The sequence below is a fragment of the Zeugodacus cucurbitae genome, chromosome 2 (genome assembly GCF_028554725.1).
Source record: "Zeugodacus cucurbitae isolate PBARC_wt_2022May chromosome 2, idZeuCucr1.2, whole genome shotgun sequence".
Lineage (NCBI taxonomy): Eukaryota > Metazoa > Arthropoda > Insecta > Diptera > Tephritidae > Zeugodacus > Zeugodacus cucurbitae.
In genome coordinates, this window is record NC_071667.1 from 21,833,148 (window position 1) to 21,853,159 (window position 20,012).

The 20,012-nt window shown below is 35.3% G+C and overlaps 1 protein-coding gene across 2 annotated transcripts in view; it reads left to right on the top strand.

Annotated features, from left to right (window-relative positions):
- The first annotated feature begins 294 nt into the window (after positions 1–294).
- The window catches only part of LOC105215834 (5-hydroxytryptamine receptor 2A), a 136,330-nt gene continuing 116,612 nt past the window's right edge, over positions 295–20,012 (top strand). Inside the window, exons 1-2 of one of the 2 annotated variants that reach the window (XM_054233839.1) lie at positions 295–408; positions 17,092–18,271. In XM_054233839.1, coding sequence (XP_054089814.1) covers positions 17,677–18,271 — 595 coding nt within the window. In that variant the 5' untranslated portion in view covers positions 295–408; positions 17,092–17,676. Of the gene's footprint in view, positions 409–16,939; positions 18,272–20,012 lie in introns of those variants that run through there. The other variant, XM_011189993.3, reaches the window with a different exon arrangement.

Sequence of the window (20,012 nt, forward strand, 5' to 3'; positions counted from 1 at the left end):
GCAGTCTCCTTACTCTGTAGTGTAACAACTTTCGTCCAATCTCTTTTTTACAAGAGAGCAAAGCATATAAAGAGAGCATAAATAGATGTGACAGCTAATGGCAGTCACTTGATTGTTAACATATAAACGCGAACTGGTTTTTCGATTTGGCTGCACTCAAATTAATCCAATGAACACTTTGTGAGGTCCTTGCACACCTCGTACTGGTATCGGTTAGCTAAGCACTCAAACACTCAAAAGCAAAATATTTTATATATATTTTTTTTTATTGCAGCGCAAGTGAGCGAAAGCACAGATGGTGACAGAATTCCATTAACTGAGAAAAGCGAAAAAGCAAAAGGGATTGCAGAAAGAAGTTAAAATTGAATTAAAACGCTGGCAATGCAAATGTACTTCTTTGCTTCCCTGGTAGGAGCACTACATACATTCCATCTACTCGCATTTGCTGTGAGCTGAAGCATTTTTACGCGAGTATATTATTTACCTATAAGCGCTGATGCTTCATATATATACATATATAATGTAGAAAACAACAAATGCATATATTAATCCTTTTTGACTGAAAGAGATAGTCGCAAGCTTCATTAAATTTCGATCAGTATTCACATTCAGTGCTTAGAAGTAACGTTTATTCTCTCATACCTTTTAAGCTTTGCATTTTAAGCAGGAAACGCTTCTAAGGATGCGATTACAGTATTGCTTTTAGTAAGAATATTAATATGAGTATAAAGATTGACTAATGCTTTTAGTAAGATTAGTATAAGTTAAGATTATGAATATATATACGAATGCGAGTATAAATATGAATTTAAATGCATAAAAATATGTATGTTAGTACTTAAATAGGAGTAAGAAGTATTAATATTACTCTCAGTATTGAAAAACAATAGTTCGTTAAGAGTATAAGTACCAATTTGAATACAAATATGAAGTATATGAGTTTAGGAATGAATCTGATTAATAATATCGATATTTGAAGGAAGATTGCCATGTACATGAATATAAGTATGATTATAAATAAGAGTATGATAAGTATGAGTATGAGTAAAAATATGTATAAATAAAATAATGCCTAAGACATACAGAAGAGCTGAAGGTGATGAAGCTATATTTAAAGTTTATGGTTATGAATATGATTATGAGTATATTTAAATACAAATGTGTTTAAAACGAGTTGTTAATATCAATCAATGAATTAGAAGATTTCGTATTATATAATAGATGCTTCTAATGGAAGTAGTCATACGAAAGCACACTCAGGTAGTCAGATTTTGCTTCATACTCAATTAAAGAATTTGACAGTAGAATACTGCATTTGACTAGAAGGTTCTCAATAGACTATGAGTTATAACTTGGACTATTTTTCAAGTCAAAATCCGTGGACGATTTTGCCTTAATGTCACATTTTTTCTGCAAACTTACATTTACAAAAATCAAAGGCTGGTGAAGTACCATACAAGTACTTCTTAATACCATTGATATTCATTTTTATAAATTTTTGGAGTACAGTAGTCCGATTGGTCCGAAACTTTGAACTATTATCTGAAGACAATATGCCTAATATACGTATATTTCTATGACTATTCGATCGACTGAAATTTGTAGAACGATGTACAGGTATATATTATAAGCAAAGATTCTTCATTATAATTCGATCTGAATACTTTAGAATCATTCGTCATTGAAAAGAGTGTCGAGAAAAATGTAGTTCTTTTCCAAGGCAACACTTAATATCCCGCCATCATTTGAGCCTCCAATCCAAACAGATAGCCTACACATTTTTCCGTTTTCCAGCCTACCCAGCTGTGTTCACGCTGTACACGATTTTATAGTTTCCGTTTTCGCAAGCGGCAAAAATACACTTTAGACGAAACGGAAATTGATATGAGAGACAGTGCGAACGAGTTGATTAATTGGCCACGTGGCATGTGAAAGCGCCAACGACAGCGACAGCGGCAACGAATTTGGGGCAAGGTCGGCAATGTGAGAAAAATATAACTGAAAGAACAATGAAAGACATGACGTAACAAACAAATTGCACGCCCACACGCAGAAAGTGCAAAAACAAAAATTAAAAAACTTAGAAAATAACAAAAATAAGCATGGAAAAAGAACGCTTGATATCATTGAAACAAATGAGTTGTGACAAAAACGACGTAGAATGCTAAAACTGCGGCAAGCCGCGTTAAAAAATATATATTATATGTGTGTATGTATGTCTAATGATAATAGCGAAATAAAAAAAAAATGACTGAAAAATAAATGAAATGTAAAGAATGGCGTTAATTTGTAAATAAAATGTTCGGCGTTTGTGAGCAGTGCTTGTACGAAGGCGTGAACGCAGAATGGCTGTCTTTTTAGTGAGCTTCAGAGTGAATTTTGCGGCCTATTGTGGATTTAGCGGTCTTTGTTTTGCACGCATATTTGTTTGCTAACATGACGGGACATGACGTATTTGAAGAAGAATTGTGAACAATAGGTGTGGCTTCGCTTTTTTTGGTTTGCAGACAGTATTGTCTTTAGTGGCTTTACTTTAAAAAACACTGAATTCGAAACAATTAACATTGCAAATGGAAAGTCTTTAAGACTATCTACCAGTACTTGTTATAAATGATCTACCGATAGATGACGGTCTAGTGAAGAGGAGGTCAATTGTAATAGCTTTGTTAAGTTCATTGACTTTTCGGACTATTTTTCTAAAGCTTTCTTAAAAAAGGTTTCACAGTCTACCCCTATTTAATAGTTATTGTGAGATATCCATCATCTCAAGATTCGATGTTATTCTCAAGATCATTTAGAATTTTGTATTATAAGAAGATAAGATTCTTTACCAGTAGCTGTTATGAATATTTTTCTGATGGATGACGACAAAGATTGTGCGAAGAAAGTAAGGGTACATCTAAGGAACTTGAATAAAATATTGTTGGGTCTTAGGCAACAGTTTTTTTTATTTCTACTGATATTATTCTACGGTTCGAAATCTAAATCGGAAAAGACTTGGTCTGATTTATATATTTGGCCGTATACCCAATTGGTATGGGTTTTAATTTATTTATTTATGGTTGGGAAATCTCTTGAGAAATTAATTGCCCGTGTTTTAGGTATCCTACTAATTATTTTTTGCATTTTCATTGACGACTTTACTACCACTTACATCACAGTGTTATATGTGGTACCCACTTGAGTCGAGCATATTTATTTAACTTTGCAACAGAATTCACCTTGAATTTACATACTCTATCTAACCAAGTAAAGCAAAGCCTTTCGAACAGCATTATCAACAATTCATCCAATATATAAAATATTCTGAGCTTCTCATTCCAAAGCCAATCAGCTTTAATTCTATTTTTAGTCTTGGTCTACTTTACTTATTCATACCATTATCAACAGTTACTTCATACTAATAGTAATATAAATTGTCTTTCACATTTTCAATTGCATTAATTTAAAACCAGCTGTCGTTGCAACTATGTAGCTATGAATATTCGATTAAAACCTCCATAGAAGCGAAAGTGTTTTCTGTTGCCCACTAGCAAATTAAATTTTCATTCTCTTTCTCTCAATATTGTCATTAAATGCTGTCCATTGAAAGCTCTTACGTCTGCGACTATTTCTGTGTTTGTAACGGCTATTAATAAATGCAGCACTGTGTTGGTATCTGGATCGTCCGTTTGTTGACCGTGAACGTACTAAAATGGATTAACATGTATACGTATTCTAAAATATGAATCTTCAAATACTACACTTTTAATTTAGATAGGGTAAAATACGAGACCGAGTGTTGAATGGAACAAGTGGTTCTAAAATGGCATTATTTGTATACTCTCGCAACAAAGTTGACACGAGAGTATTATAGTTTTGTCCACATAACGGTTGGTTGTAAGTCCTAAAACTATGTAGGATTATGTATATATCAAAATGATCAGGGTGACGAGTAAAGTTCAAATCCGGATGCCTGTCTGTCCGTCCGTCCGTGCACGCTGTAACTTGAGTAAAAATTGAATTGACGAAACTTGGAAGACGTATCTCTTGGCACCATAAGAAGGTTATGTTCGAAGATGGGCGTAATCGGACCACTGGCACGCCCACAAAATGACAATAACCGAAAACATATAAAAAGTTATAACTCAGCCATAAATTAAGCTATTGAAGTAAAATTTGGTATGAAGGATCACACTTTGAAGGGGCATATGTGGATATAATTTTTTTGGGGAAGTGGGCATGTCCCTGCCCTCTAATGAGTTTTTGTACATATCTCGTAAACTACTAAAGCTATATCAAGGAAACTTTCTAGTGTCGTGTTTTTTAGGTACTACCTTATACAGTCCAAAAATGGAGGAAATCGGATTATAACCACGCACACCTCCCATACAAAGGTTATGTTCAAAACTACGAAAAATGCTTTAATTCAGTAAGGAAAACCACCAGAAACCTTAAATTGAATTATAAAGATGGTACAGAAGAGCTGCACTTAAATTGGTATACAAAATTTTAAATGGGTGTGGGGCTACTCGCCCAATTTCAATGAAATTCGGTTCATAATATCTTCCTAGCTTCCCAATGATATGTTGTGAAAATAGTCAAATCGATTAACAACCACGCCTACTTCCCATATACCAGAACTCTGAATTGTCTACTTTACAATATATAAAGTTAGTACTAGTGAAAATATCGGCACAGAAGTTTGCAAAAATACTGTATTTAAAGAGTGGCATCGCCCTTCTAAAAATCGTCGAAATTGGTTCAAGGTTTTCAAGACCCTATATATCGAATATGAGGACCTCAGTACTTCTAACAAATTTTTTATCGAAATTTTAGATAAGTCCCTCAGATATTTTGAAGAAATTTTGAGGGAATATCTTTCTTCTAATAATATGTCTCCGTGCCAACAATGAGTGATATCGGGTCATAACTTCATCTATCTCCCATATGCTTAATATTAGTGTTTTGAAACTTTCAATGGACTTTATACCATATACATATATGCCGAAAATATGAGTCAAATTGTTTGTTATATTAATCAATTTAAATAAATAAATTGCGAGAGTATTAAATGTTCGGTGACACTCGAACTTAGCCCTTCCTTACTTGTTATAGCTGAAAACCTCATGTCCAAAAAGAATAAACTTGATATAGGTCTGCTATGTACACTTAGGTTTTTATCGTGAAATGCGTACCACGCAAAACCAAAAGCATTCCCTCAAAGAGCTATGAATATATATTTTTTTATTCTCTTCTTTACTCTAGACATACCGTTGTCGCAGCCTGTTGCTCAAATTCAATTGTTTTGCCGTTTTTAAGAACAACGGAAGTAGACGAAAACGCTGCATTAAAAAATTTACGGCACAAAAATAATATTTCCGCTTCCTTAGAAATGAAAATAAGTCTATACGTTTTCAGGGTAGAATATTCGCTGACTTTTGGGAAATTGTAATAAATGTATGGAAGAGCACAGTGGTTTAAGAGTTGTTTCTTTGAAAAAACCTTTCCTAATTCTATTTTTGTCTTTCGATAACATTGCTTTAAAATTGTCTCAATTGCTCTCTCGTGTATTCTCAAATGATATTTTTCCGTAGGTAAGTTTATCAAGTCGTTCAGTTCCTAAACGTGGAGAAGGACTTTTATCTCGAAATTTTGATTCGCTGATAGCCTTATGGAGATACATTCATTTTGAAAACATCCGGATCTTTCTTTCATATAAGTTATCTCATGTGCTCATATATCTACAGTCCTAAACAAAATTGTTCTCCCTGTTTCGCAATTTTCCTTATACAAACCCACTGTGGTATGTACAACCATCGCCTGCAGCTTTTCTAATATCAGTCAAGTGTCAATTTATCTGCGCAAGAATTTATTTTCCCGCTAAGTGGCAGAGACAATAAAAAAGCAGAAATGAAATGACACAAACAGAAATAATCATAATTGTTTTGAAATTGCAATAAAAAGTGTTGGCTCAACAAAAATGTATTTACGTGAAACCAAATCATAGAAAAGCGAAGAGAAAGAGAATGAAAATATTTTTAAACGCGCGCCAGTGATACGCACGGCAGCATGACGACTGTCGTGGGATGTCGAGTAAATCGTGGTTAAATGGCGCGTCAAAGACATAAAGCGATTGAGTGATTTTTAAATGTCTTCTTCCAGCTATTTTTATACCAGAACGTAAATTATTGTTCAAGGTTATATTCGATTTATCTATGAATAAGTTAGTGAGCAGATGAAGATAAAGACAAAGATGAAGATTCGAACAGGATTAAGCTTGAAATAGAGATTTAAATAATTTTAAAGTTTAAACTAAAGATGAAGATAAATATAAAACAAATAAGGAAGGGCTAAGTACATTTTATATTCTCGCAATTTATTGATGTAATTTTATAAAGATAACACAATTCGACCCATATATGCGGTATAAAGTTCAATAGAATAACGAAAATCATCATAAATAGTATATATCATTTTCACCACCAAGATACAATGTATCGAATACTATACGCTCACTTAATTTAATATTACTTATAATTAGGTATATGGGATCTGGGGGAAGTTATGACCCGATTTTTACCATTTCAGGTACAGAGAGAAACTGTTATAAGAAAAAGATTCAGAGGGAATGAATTACATAAAAATATCTGAGGGGTTTACCTATATTTTCGCTGAAAAATTACCCTTAGGCACTGAGTTCTTCATGTTCGATATCAGGGGCCTTGAAAAGTCATGGTTCGATTTTGACAATTTTTCCACAAGTGATGTCATAGCTCAAATACAGTATTTGTGTAATGTTTTATTCTGCTATCTTCATTTGTTCCTAATGTATATATGTATTATAAAGTGAACGAATCATAAGAATGCAAAATTGAGTCATATAGGAAGTAGACGTAGTTGTGAACCGATTTCGCCCATATTACACTCGTGTCATCAGGGTGTCAAGAAAGTGTTATATACCGAATTTCATTGAAATCGGTCGAATAGTTCTTGAGATATGGTTTTTGACCCATAAGTGGGCGACGCCACGCCCATTTTCCATTTTGTAAAAAAAATCTCAGTGCAGCTTCCTTCTGCCATTTCTTATGTAAAATTTGGTGTTTCTGGCGTTTTTCGATAGTGAGTTAACGCACTTTTAGTAATTTTCAACCTAACCTTTGTATGGGAGGTGGGCGTGGTTATTATCCGATTTCTGTCATTTTTGGACTGTATAAGGAAGTGGCTAAAAGAAACGACTGCAGAAATTTTGGTATATAGCTCTATTGGTTTGCGAGATATATACAAATAACCAATTTGGGGACGGGGCCACGCCCACTTCCCCAAAAAAATTACATCCAAATATGCCCCTTCCTAGTGCGATCCTTTATTCCAAATTTTACTTTTATAACTTTATTTATGGCTTAGTTATGACACTTTATAGGTTTTTGGTTTTCGCCATTTTGTGGGCGTGGCAGAGGACCGATTTTGCTCATTTTCGAAAGCAACCGTCCTATGTTGCCAAGAAATAAGAGTGCCAAGTTTCATCAAGATATCTTAATTTTTACTCAAGTTATCCGTTGCACGGACAGACAGACGAAATCGGTTCACAACCACGACAACTTATGGCAAGTTGTCTCATTTTCGAATTCCATCTTATTCCTTCACTTTATAATATATACATAAGGAACCAATGAAGATAGCAAAATAAAACTTTACAAAAATACTGTATATGATCTGTGGCATCACTTGTGAAAAATTTGTCGAAATCGGACTATAACTTTTCAATCCCCGGATATCGAATATGAAGAACTCAATGCCCCATGGTAACTTTTCACCGAAAATTTCGGTAAATCTCTCAGGTATCTTAATTTAATGCAGAGGAAATATTTTTCTTCTAATAGTGTATTTCTGTACCAGAAAAGGTTAAAATCGGGTCTTAACTTCCCTTATATATATGATGTGAAATATATTTATGCCGAATATATGGGTCAAATTGTGTGTTTTCTTAATAAAAATATAGCAATAAATTGCGAGGGTATAAAATGTTCGGTTGCACCCGAACTTAGCCTTTCCTTACTTGTTAGTCTTCGTTTTTTCACACCTACAGTTGAGCGTTCGTTTTTTCACACCAACATGCCCGAAACTTCGCAGCAGAACAAGTGAAAAGAAATCAGTTGCTGTCTGAATTTTGAACAAGCAACACCAGAGAACTGCAAAAATCACTATTTTCTTGATTTACTCATACGCGAACTTTTTCATTCAACTTAACTCACTGAAAAAAAAACAGAGTGATGAGTAAAAATCAACTCAATTTGCCGTACACATCATTCTTTGGATTTTGAGTCCTCGGTTCAAAATTTCTCACTCAATTCAACTCACTGAACAAAAGTCAGCGTTCAATAAAATGAGCCTGTGTTGACGAAAGCATCATTCGGTTCAATTTGAGTTGATCGATTATGACTTATCATAATTTATGAGTAAACAATTAGCGACAAGACGACACGATGTGAGCGTTACGACTGCATGTACCGTAACAATTTCTATGCAGTTTGTTGTTGTAGCTTGTCTTGTTCTTCTTCTCACATTTCATCTGTGCAGAAAAAGTGCCGAACAAACTCGGAGTGAAAAAAAAAAACACGAGCCGAACAAACTCGGAGTGAAACAAAAAATCGCACACACACGAGTGAATTTAAAATCAACAACGAAAATGTGAGCTCAGGCAAGTTTGATCGACTGATCCGAACAGTGTGATTATTCGGCTGTTGGGCGCGTACGAATGTTTTTCATTCAGCAAATGCCGTTCTCTGAGCAACACCTTACTCGTTCGCTAAAGCAAATCAGACACTCGCTACGCCAAAATTTGTTCTTGCACTGAGCAAAAAAATTGATCAATTTTTTATGTATGAAAATGAAAATAATCTTGAATTTTTTAGTTGTTTTGGGAACAAAAGTTATGATGCCTATCGGATATTAGAATCTGTCCCTTTGTCCCGCCCCACGCTAGTCCGTCGAACAGAAAAAATAATTTCATATATTTAGATGTTCAATATATAGACTTAGAAATTCTGGATTCAACTTTATATAAGAACACAATAAACGATATCTTAAAGCTTCAAGAATTATGAATATGAAATTGACATTAATAAAATAATTGAATAAACTAAAATAAACATATTTTTTAATTATGAAAACTTTTTTCGGTGTTCGCTTCTTGTTCTTCTTAACTAACATTTGTATAATTTTGTGCGTGTGGTAGTTTGGTCGAGACTGATGTAAAGTTAAATATGAAACTAAAGATATAGGTAGTAATGACAACGATGAAGATAAATAATGATAAAGAAAAAACGACCCTAAAGATAAAGTTAATGAATGATAATGATGAAGACACAGATGGAGATAGGGATAGATATATAGATAGAGGTAGAGTTAGAGATAGAGATAGAGATAGAGATAGAGATAGAGATAGAGATATAGATAGAGATAGGGATAGAGATAGAGATATAATAGAGCTAGAGGATGAAGTAGGAGTAGAAAGAAAGATAAATATAGAACCCAAACAAGAGAAAACTATGTTATTGAGATTATGGATAAAGGATTGAATTTATCTGCCGCTAACTTCTACTTTAACCATACAAGCAAGTGAGATAAAATATAATAAAGGTCGTATTATGCATAAAATACATTGAAAATATGCTGTAATACATACATATATACGAGTATTAATTATGAATTTCGACATGTGGCAGTCCATACAAATACCGACCGACTTGAGACCCACCATGCTTTATATATATATGTATAATGACTACAAATTATTCTAAATTGTTTTCTGCACTCCTGGCAAATCACCGAGATGACAGGGTGTTGGAAGTTCAAATCATTAGCAAAAAAATAATAGATACTAAATCTTATCAAAACGAAAATGTCTAAAACTGACAAATGACGTAGCTAAACAAAGCACATCAGCGGAGTGTATTTGTTGACTTTTTCGTTCGTGTCATTTTTAATTAAAATATGTATGCACATATGCAAATTTATGAACACATAGCTTACTAAATTTGGCATGACGACACACCTGATGCCAGCTGGAGGTAGCAAAATGTATGCTCTACTTTTTCATACCCACACATGCCTACATACATATAAAGGCACATATGTTCTTAGGTAGCTAAAATACCTCATATAACTGAATTTATTTTTAAAATGTGTCACCGAAGCTTCGTGTGTGGTTGCTGAACTGTTGACTGCCGACTGTCATATTAATTAATTAAGTCGACCAGAAATCTCGTCACAGGGGCTCTATTGTGATAGTGTGTGCCACAAGCACAAAGCCACACACAAATGAATATAAATGTTTGTATGTTTAAATATAACTATTTATATTTGGGCTTTATGCGGTTTTGCCTTTTCTCTTTAGTTTCATTTTTTCTCAAATTATTTTTGATATTGTGTCTGTATGGCAGTTGTGATGTGTATAGGATTATTTAATATTTTGTTTACACTTTTAATAGTTAAAGTTTCGCACTAGAAACTAAATTGAATGAGAGAAACTTAGTCTAATAAATTTTACTGTTGTGACTGCTCATTGGTAACACAGCAACTAGATGGCAGCAATATGGGCAAAGGAATAAAAGGAGGAATAACTCTGTGATCCAAAATTTAGAACACTCCTTTTCTTAGTACAAGAACAGTAACAGAACAGAAAGCAACATTTCTCTGATGTCTTCATCACATCACACAAAGAAATTTGAAATTATTTTTCCACCAAAGAGCGGCTCTCATTGGAATCTGGAGCTCTGGACGACACCAACCATGGTACTAAATGCCATTTAATATGTTACACCTGTGAATGTAGCAGGCCTGCTGGGAACATGAAGGCTCCCAAACAAGAACACTTCGAAATCCTCCACCAATTCGCTTGGACCACAGATTTGGACGACTGCACCAGAGAGCTGTATTCAAGCGGTTTCTTCACTGCATATATATCTTTGAGAGTTTTTTGGGATGGGAGAATCCAATTGAAAAGAGGCACGATTAGCTTTTTCACGGATGTACCGTAGCTCAGAAAAGAGGGTAAGAGAGGGTAACCAATGAAGAAGAAAAAGGCTAAGAGGAATTATCCTCCTTTAACGTTCAGCATTCTCTAGACTACAGTTAAAAAAATTCGGCAGGCATATGTCCTATCGAATTGACTGGAATTAACTGATTTAAGAAGTATATAATAGAGTTCAAGCTCTTTTTCTAAGCGACAGTGTCTTTTTATCCGCTAGGAGTGTTGGATGCCACAAAGGATAGTTGAAATTGTCTAAGTGAGACACTCTGCTGTCGCGGAGATCTGCCCCTCGGCCTAACCTAACCTATCCCATTTGGATAAGACTCCCTTCTATTCCTGTTAGTCTCTTCAATAGTTCAATAGTTAGTCCTTAGCTTTATCAGTTCTTGAGAGCCGAGTATTACACATTTTAACACACTTATGCATATGTATTAAAGCACGTGTGAGCACTTCAACGTCCTTGTGGAGCATCTTCAAATAGCAAATAGGTACATTCGAGTACGTGCCAATAAATTGCCTATTTCAATAATACATTTAATGCTTATGCCTATTTTTATCTGGTTCGGAATTTTCCTCCTCACTCGACCATTTCTTATTCGCCTGTCAATTTGTGTCACCAACACACATGGCTTGTTTTCTGGTGGCACGAGCGGAGCACACCGGAATATCGCACTTTCGGAGAAGGTGGGAGTGCATGAGTGTATGACCGCTTAATTACATACACAATGGTGTGTTGTGTGGTCAGACGAGTGGGTGTGTGCCGCCCAATGGTGCCATAAGACCAGCCGACAGCCTTTCATATTGTGGCACTAACAGCAGTACACTTGATATCCACAATGTCTCCATCGAAGAATTCAAGTGTCACTTTTACCGTTAATTAATTTCTCAGCCACCAACCAACCTGCTCGGCCGTTCGGCCTCAATATCAATCGTATGACCGCTCAGGTCAATTGCACGATAAATAAATGAATAAATGAAGTGACTGAGATGTGACAAAGGCAGGCCAGATAGCTCAGGCATACAGCCAGTTTTGTGTAACTTTTTCAGTTGTATGTAAGTATGAATGTGCGAAATATTGACTTTTTATTTGAAAAAAAAAAAAAAAAATTTAGTGCGTAGGCCATATATATATCTAGACATATTAGGGGGGACCCTTTTATACAAAACAAATCTTGGACCTTATTTAACTGCTAAAGCGTTTTTGTCCTATTTAGTGGTATTAATGTCTTCCTTAGACTCGACAATGAGACGGAGTCTTTTGAACGGTTAATGAATTTGTAATAAAAATCTTCTGCTCCTTAAATTAATTTTAGAAACTTGTAACATCGTAATATATCGGAATACTCTTTACAGTTTTAAAATTAAGGACTAAAGTCTAGCTATATATCCAGAAAGAGAGAACGAGAATTAATGACAATAAAATAAGATGTACTCAAATCACCCCCAATAACATTTTCTGCTAATTATACTACATTAAAACATTCCACCCTATTGTTTGCCATGTCACTTGTGTGTTTATATGCATACGGTCTATGTGATAAGCTGTCCAATTTGACACCTAACAATCGACTGAAGCTGTTGCGGTTTTAGTTCTAAGTACATCAAGTGAAAAATTTATTACCACTCAAGTTCTATTATAAGCAGAGAGGGTTGGAGTACTCACTTATAGAACTTTGTTGTGGAATTGTAGGAATATAATATATTCAATACTCATACTAGGAGTCTACCAGATATTATAGTACAATTATAACAAAAATATTGTCTGATAGTGTTGACATTTTAGTTCAGATTAACTTTGAAGAGTTCAGTGATTTGTTTTTTTCTGCACTTTGAGAATATTATTAAGTAAATGTTCACCAAGAATTTTTCACAATTGTACCTTGGAGTCGATTTTAGTTCCGAAAGACATCATTATTGAAGTTTCTAGCCTATTTTTCAATTAAAGAAATTATAACTTAAAAAAAATTCTTCGGGTTGTACGACTTGAATTATGCGCTTGTCAGCTAATAGTAGGGAAGGAAATATTCTCTCTTTCAAGGAAGTCGAATTTTTCGCATGTTATTTGAGAGTTATGTCCCAAGAAATTAACAGGTCAAAATTTGTCGAAACTATTCGATATCTCCTTGTTGTGATTTCAGGAATACTGACGAGTTAACAATTCTTGAACGGATATATTGGAGATTCAAGACCGTTCCGGTTATGTAGACCCAACTATTGAAGAAACTGTTTGATCTTTCTTTCTTTTTGGTAAATTTTGAATTTCGAATTCGACCTTCAGAAATGCCTATCCCAACAAAATTTTTTAAGAATTTCATTTTTTGCTGTGGAGTCCAAATTCATTTTCTTTATCATAGAACTCATATTGATCGGATTACTGTAGTCCACCAAAACCATATTAACGTTTTTTGAATCGGTACCTTTAGCTGGTGAGAGCATGTTAAATGGAGTGTTGCCTAATTTTCATGATAACAAATGTTCTGTTGTTTTTGTTTCCTCGACAACTGTAATTAAATATAGAAATGTACACAGTAACATATCTGCACACCCATAACACCTACCTTTGCCTGAGTAATTTGTAGCTGATTGCAATGTGAATTTTGTTGTTCAGCACAGGTGCTTGTATACATAGTATATGTACGGCTACCCCATGTACCTCATGAGTACTTGAAGTTCAAAAAGACCGATTTTACGCCATCACCCATTATCAGCTCATATCAGTTAATAATATATTGATGGCTATGATAACGGTGGGGATTGAGAGAGGGCAGCCTAACTGATGAATTAGTCAACAAATAACAAGTGGGCGCCTAGCGTATATATACATACCTATTTTTACACCCATTGGTAGTGTTGTGAGTGTAAATTATTTGACTGATGTTTGTCGTTGTGACCTTCAATTGATTGGAGAATGTTTGTTTTTAAAGATTTTCCAGCTACGCTATCTAATTTTCAGTACCTGTATTAAAACACACTCGTGGTAACGTCATCCAATGTCTTGTTTTATTTGAATTCGACTTGTTATCAACCCAAGCAATGCCTGCATCTGGTATATGTCTTTATAGAACCTTACTGTTTCCATTACAGAACAGAGGTATTTTTCATGAATTTATTTACTCCGTGGGATTAGAAGAGCGAAACCAATACTTTTGTTCTCTTTTATGGTTAAGTGGCCAAAAATCTTCGGATACCTTATCAGTATCAGAGCGAATATCACAACTACTAGACTCATTTGTTAAAAGATTGTTGGGTTCTAACTTTTTGTTAATATTGAGTCTTTATCACTTAGTCGTCTCATAAAACTCATAAAGCTTTTTTCTTCCTTGACACGGAAATTTGTATGTTTACTAGCAGTAATAAGAATGAATAAGATCTTGAAAATAGGAATATTTATCAACGAAAATGGTTTTATTGTTTTTCAAAATATTCTCCATCAAGATTTATACACTTTTGCATGCGCTCAAACCAATTTTCGAAGCACTTTTTTGAGCCTTTTTTTGAGCGATTGTCAAATTGTGCGGGATCCAACGAGAACAAACCTTTTTTACGGCCAGGTGTTCATGCAATATCGAATGTATGCTGGTGGGAGAAATGCATAGGCATGCCTCTATCTGAAGGTATGTTACATGACGGTCTTGCATTATCAGTTCACGTACGGCATCGATGTTTTCTGGCACAACGGCTGTTTTTGGACGACCTTCACGGAATTCGTTTTTGAGCGAGCGTCGGCCACGATAGAATTCGTTGTACCAGTTTTTCACAGTGCTATAGGATGGTGCTTCATAGCCATACAAAGATTTTAGTTCATCGATGCACTCTTGTCGCGATAATCCATATCGAAAGTTGTGAAAAATGATCGCAAGAAAATGTTCAAGAGTTAATTCCATTTTTTGGCCGAGATGAATTTTTTAACCTGTAAATAAAACAATTCACGATTAAATGACAAAACGTTCTGAGTGATGTTATGCTAAAAAATGTCAAACTTTCCAATGGAAATGTCAGATTGCACCTGGCAACACTTAGTGTTGCCTAGGCCAGAAATATATATAGCAGCCCTCGTAAGTGCTAAGAAGTACATATATATATCGTCATCTAATAGAGGCTTTAATCCTCAGTTGTGCTTAAAGGACAGCCGGAATTATGCAATTGAATCCCTGTCTCCCTCATTATACAATAAGTGAAAGAAAAACTTCCTCAATACCTCTTTTACAGCCATTTTAACCTGACTGAATCGCCTTTTCATTAACTCGTAGTCACCGTATAATTGGTCACCCAGGTGTATAATTGCCTGCATAGCTTCATCTTCACCCAAATGGAAACGCCAAAACATACAGACATGCCATTCATAGCTATGTATAAGTTGATACAAATCTGTATGTAGTTTTAGTTTATCTCTTCCTCTCTAGCTCTATCTCTATCTTTCTCGTGCCGCCTTTGCTTTGTTTACCTCTGTTCGAAAGTCAGGTGCTCGTGCGGAGGCACTTGTGTGTTCCCAGAAAACAAATTTTCCACCGAAATAAACAGCAAATCCAGTTAAAGCTTAGTGAATGCAGCAAAGCGCAAAACCGAAACCGAAAAAGCCAAATCGAATGAGCAAGCGTCCAGCAATGGCACAGTGCAAATGAAGCTAAAGTGGAATATCATTAGTCATATTACTCCCAACAGAGTCATTACGACGTATATGAGTATGTAAACGGTTTAACGTGAATTTTGTTGTTTATGGCAATGTCCATGTATGCGTGCGTGCATTCGTTCGTACAACCAAGTTTTCTTCTGGCAAAACGTTTTGAGGTGCCACTCGTCTCCCTAATGTCATTTAGTCATTTGGCCAATTCGGCAAACGCTTTCGAATTTGCACCAAAGTTGTGGGGAGTACCGTTAGTTTCGATACGTAGTTCTTGTAGTTACAAAAACAATTTTACTGTTATTTTCGTTGTTGCTGTAGTTGATGCCACTTTGTCATAGCGTCACTGCAAGTTTGTTTAACTCACTTTTCCTAGTAGCTTCCTCTGCGACTCTGCTACTCCCCCTCCCTCGCTTGTGTTCCTATAATCGTCCGTCAGTTGCGCTGCAATGGCATTTGGTTTTTGATAAATGGTCACTGGGACATGTGAACAAGTCGCTCAGGTCGCGTAGTAGCAGCGAAAGGTTGACTGGCTGCAGTTGCTGTAGTGGTGCAGCTGCCAGCACTGGCATTACATAAGTTTTGACAAATTGGTATTAGAAACTTTGCCAGAGAACGTTATAATATAGCGCATATAAAATATGCAGCATATACATAAGTATTATTAACGTATTTATGGTAGATATTATAACAATATTCATGTGATGCTACAGCTCAGGCAAGTGTTTCGTAGAGCTTCTGAGTCAGTGCGTGGAGTGTTCTTCAGCGACAGATGAGGTGGTTGAGAGAGATCATATTTGGGACGGTAGAAATACTAATAGAAGTTTAGTGTTCTCTGCTTAGTGGGATCGTTGGATATTTTATAGGTGTCTCAAAACCGAAATCGGACAGATTGTGATAATATCTTACTCACTCTCCATATTTTTAACAACTTTCAAACCTAAAGAACTAGGTTAGATTAGGCTGGTCTGCGGGCGGATGTTATAGGGATCACCCTTAGCAAATCGTAAGCCGTTGTTTTGAATTATTTACTTGTAACAAATATTGATACAGAAGACTGCAGATATGACTTGCAAGTAGAGTAAAGAACTTACAAGTAGAGAATCATTTATAATCAGGAGCTTTAAAAACTGAGTGTCCATTGGTCTTTGTGTGTGATTAACGGATCGTGGGCTTAAAAATATTTCGCGAAAACAAATAAAAAACATAAAATCTTCTCAAAGTTTATCTAAACCGAACCTTGGAAGGAGTTCACATTTTCCGATATTAGTGATACTTGAAGAATGTAAAGAATTAGAAGTGTGGTCAAACCTGGTATTTTATACCAAGGAGTAGAATAAATGTGGATTTGACAATGAGAGAATGTAATCTGAAATGAACATGAATAATTCCAAGCTTACAATTACATTTATAAACTGCTGACGTTCAAATATTTCTTATCTTTTTTTGTTTACAGGTTTTGATTCAGCATGTAAGCCCAACAAATACGAAATCACAAAATTGTGCAAAAAACATTGTTGAATTTCAATTTGACACTTACAAGAACTTGCAACAAAATGTTGCAACTATTCCGAGTGGTAATTTCCTTGCCAGCGCGAAATGTCACGACGAAAGCATTAATTTCCCATTGCGAAATCAAAAGTAAAAACAAAAAATAAACGTAATAACAAAGAAGTAATTAATAAGACAAAATAACGGCAAGAAAATCAATTTGCAACTGCGCAACTTTGCTACAAGTGCATAGCGTAATATCCGCTCAGAAGACACCTGGCGAAAGGAAACTCATTTGCACCAACTGTTGAACAGCCAAAAATCATAAGTGACAGAGAATAATCAGACGCATGAGGCTTTGCAACATTGTTGTTGCATGCAACAAAGAGCACGTTAAGTATTTCATACCGCAAGTGCAAGTGATTTATTGAGCTCAAGGTTGGAGCTGACAGCAGGAGTACGAAATGTTGCAAAAAATTATTACAAAAACCATAACAATAATATAGAGCTTATAAACTTCTTAAAAGCAAACAGAAATTCATTCATAAATATGCATATGTACAACATGCTGGATGTGGCCTCACGGCGCTTAGCGTCCGGTGGAGCTACAAATGCCATCTCTGGCGGCCGCACTGCGGTGGCGGCGCTTCCGTCTGCATTGTCCGCAACCGCGTCCGCATCGGCGTCGGTGTACGATAGCGCCAGTTCGGAACAGTTGTGGGGCAGCAATATATTCAATGGCGACGGCAGTGGCGAGGAGCTGTACGAAGCCTCCGGCTTTGCGGTGTTGTGGAGCACCGACAGCAACAACAACAATGTGACATTTAATACCACAGAATACGTAATGGCTTCAGCAAATGGTATTCGCCTGCGCACGATCACAACGCTTCAAGACGTCACGACAGTGGCGACGGACTTCAGTGACCCCTTTGATTCATATGAAACACATGAGAACAACTATTGGGGCTTGTTGGCGCTGGTGTTGGTCTTCGCCACTGCCGCGGGCAATATACTTGTCTGTCTGGCGATCTATTTAGAGCGACGTCTGCAGAATGTAACAAATTATTTTCTTATGTCTCTGGCGATAACGGATCTTATGGTGGCGGTGCTGGTGATGCCACTCGGCATACTGACGCTAGTGAAGGGTGAGTGGACAATATTATACTGAAGATATTATTGAAAATTATCAATGAAAAGCTTTACATATATTTTTTTACCAAATCAAATTAAAAATATTTAAAAATATTACAGTTTTTAAAGTGTTAATATCGGTTTTGTATTTTGGAAAAATATTAATTTTTAAATATGTGACAGCCATAGTTAAAATAATATTTATATGAATAAAATCGATCCGATCCGTAACAAATCTTACTAGCACAAATCGTGTTATAAAGCAGAGATCTGCAACGGTTACATCATTTTCGTGCACACTCGAATGTCCAGTCTGATTTTGTTTGATCAAACTTTTCAGTATGAATACATGGTCAATACATGCAGGAGACAAGTTCAAAACGAACAAGCCTTTCGCGACACTCGAACCACAAGCATATATGTTTGTTTGTTTTAACAGAGTGCCGAGTTGACACTCGTTTATGAACGAGCTGGAACTCTAAACCCGATCGTATTGAGTGTGATCGAGTTACACACGAGTGTGCACAAAATTTGGCAATATGTATGTAATCGGCCGTCATGCTATTGCGTAGTGATTATCAACGATTAGTAGTTTTGTTTGTTTTGTTTACTCTTTATTTTATTATATTTTATTTATTTCTATTATTAATTTTTTTCCTAAAATTTATGATTAAAAAAAATCAAAATATTTAAGTGCAATGAAATGTTTGTTTTTTTATTTATGATTTGTTAATTAATAAATGAAGTAAGTTTTGAGTTAATTCTATTCTTAAATTGAATTATTCTATTTTAATATGTACTATGTACGTCTAATATTCAAATTATTCAACAAACGAAGCTAAGACAGAACGCGACATCCCGACGCCAACATACATACATACATGTGTGTACGTATGTTTATCTATTATTCATTGGTCTTCGAGTGCCATTCGAGTGTTTTGATCACAATCAACACGTGTAGGACACACCCGAAAATATTAGGTCTACAACTTTGCTTCCGCCGTTTTCCAATAGATGTCTCTAGGGTCAAGCACTGGTCGATTAAATCGTTTTATATCGATCTTGGACATTTGTGTCAACATTAACCCAACAAAATATTTGTAGAGATCTGTTTGCATCCCAAACATTTTTGTAACCGTTTTTATACAAAAAAAAGCCTTAAATTTACAAAAAAAAGGCGGGAGCAAAGTTGTTGACCTAAAATAATATACACAAAATCCGAGTTTGCTGCTTGAACTCGAAGATAGGAGCGTCGTGATTGTTCGTTTGCGTTATTTTCGCTTCGGGTGCCAAACTCGATCGAACATGTGTTTGAAGAGTGTTACAACACACTCGTGCTGTATTTAAGATAGTGAGATTGAACAGACTCGAAAATACCCGACGCTGCTCTCTGTTATAAAGTGAAATAAGATCAATGAGAAAACATTCCGGAAACAAGAAAAAAAAATATGCAACACTGGTCAAAACGAAAGCAAAAATTAACCTCACTAATTTTCATATATTCGCGTGAAAAACGGTTTTATTTGCATTTATTTCACTAATTGCTTTAAATATGCCGCAATTTTTTTCAGCTAAATATGTTTATTTTCAAAACCCTGCAGGCTTACCATTGTCACAGACCACTTTTAATTCCAATTCTTAATTAAATAACAGTAATAATTCATGAAAAAGCGCATATTCATATATTTATATATAACGGTATATGTGTTTGTGGTTTGCGAACCGTTAATTCCACTCGAAATGTGTTTAAGTCTA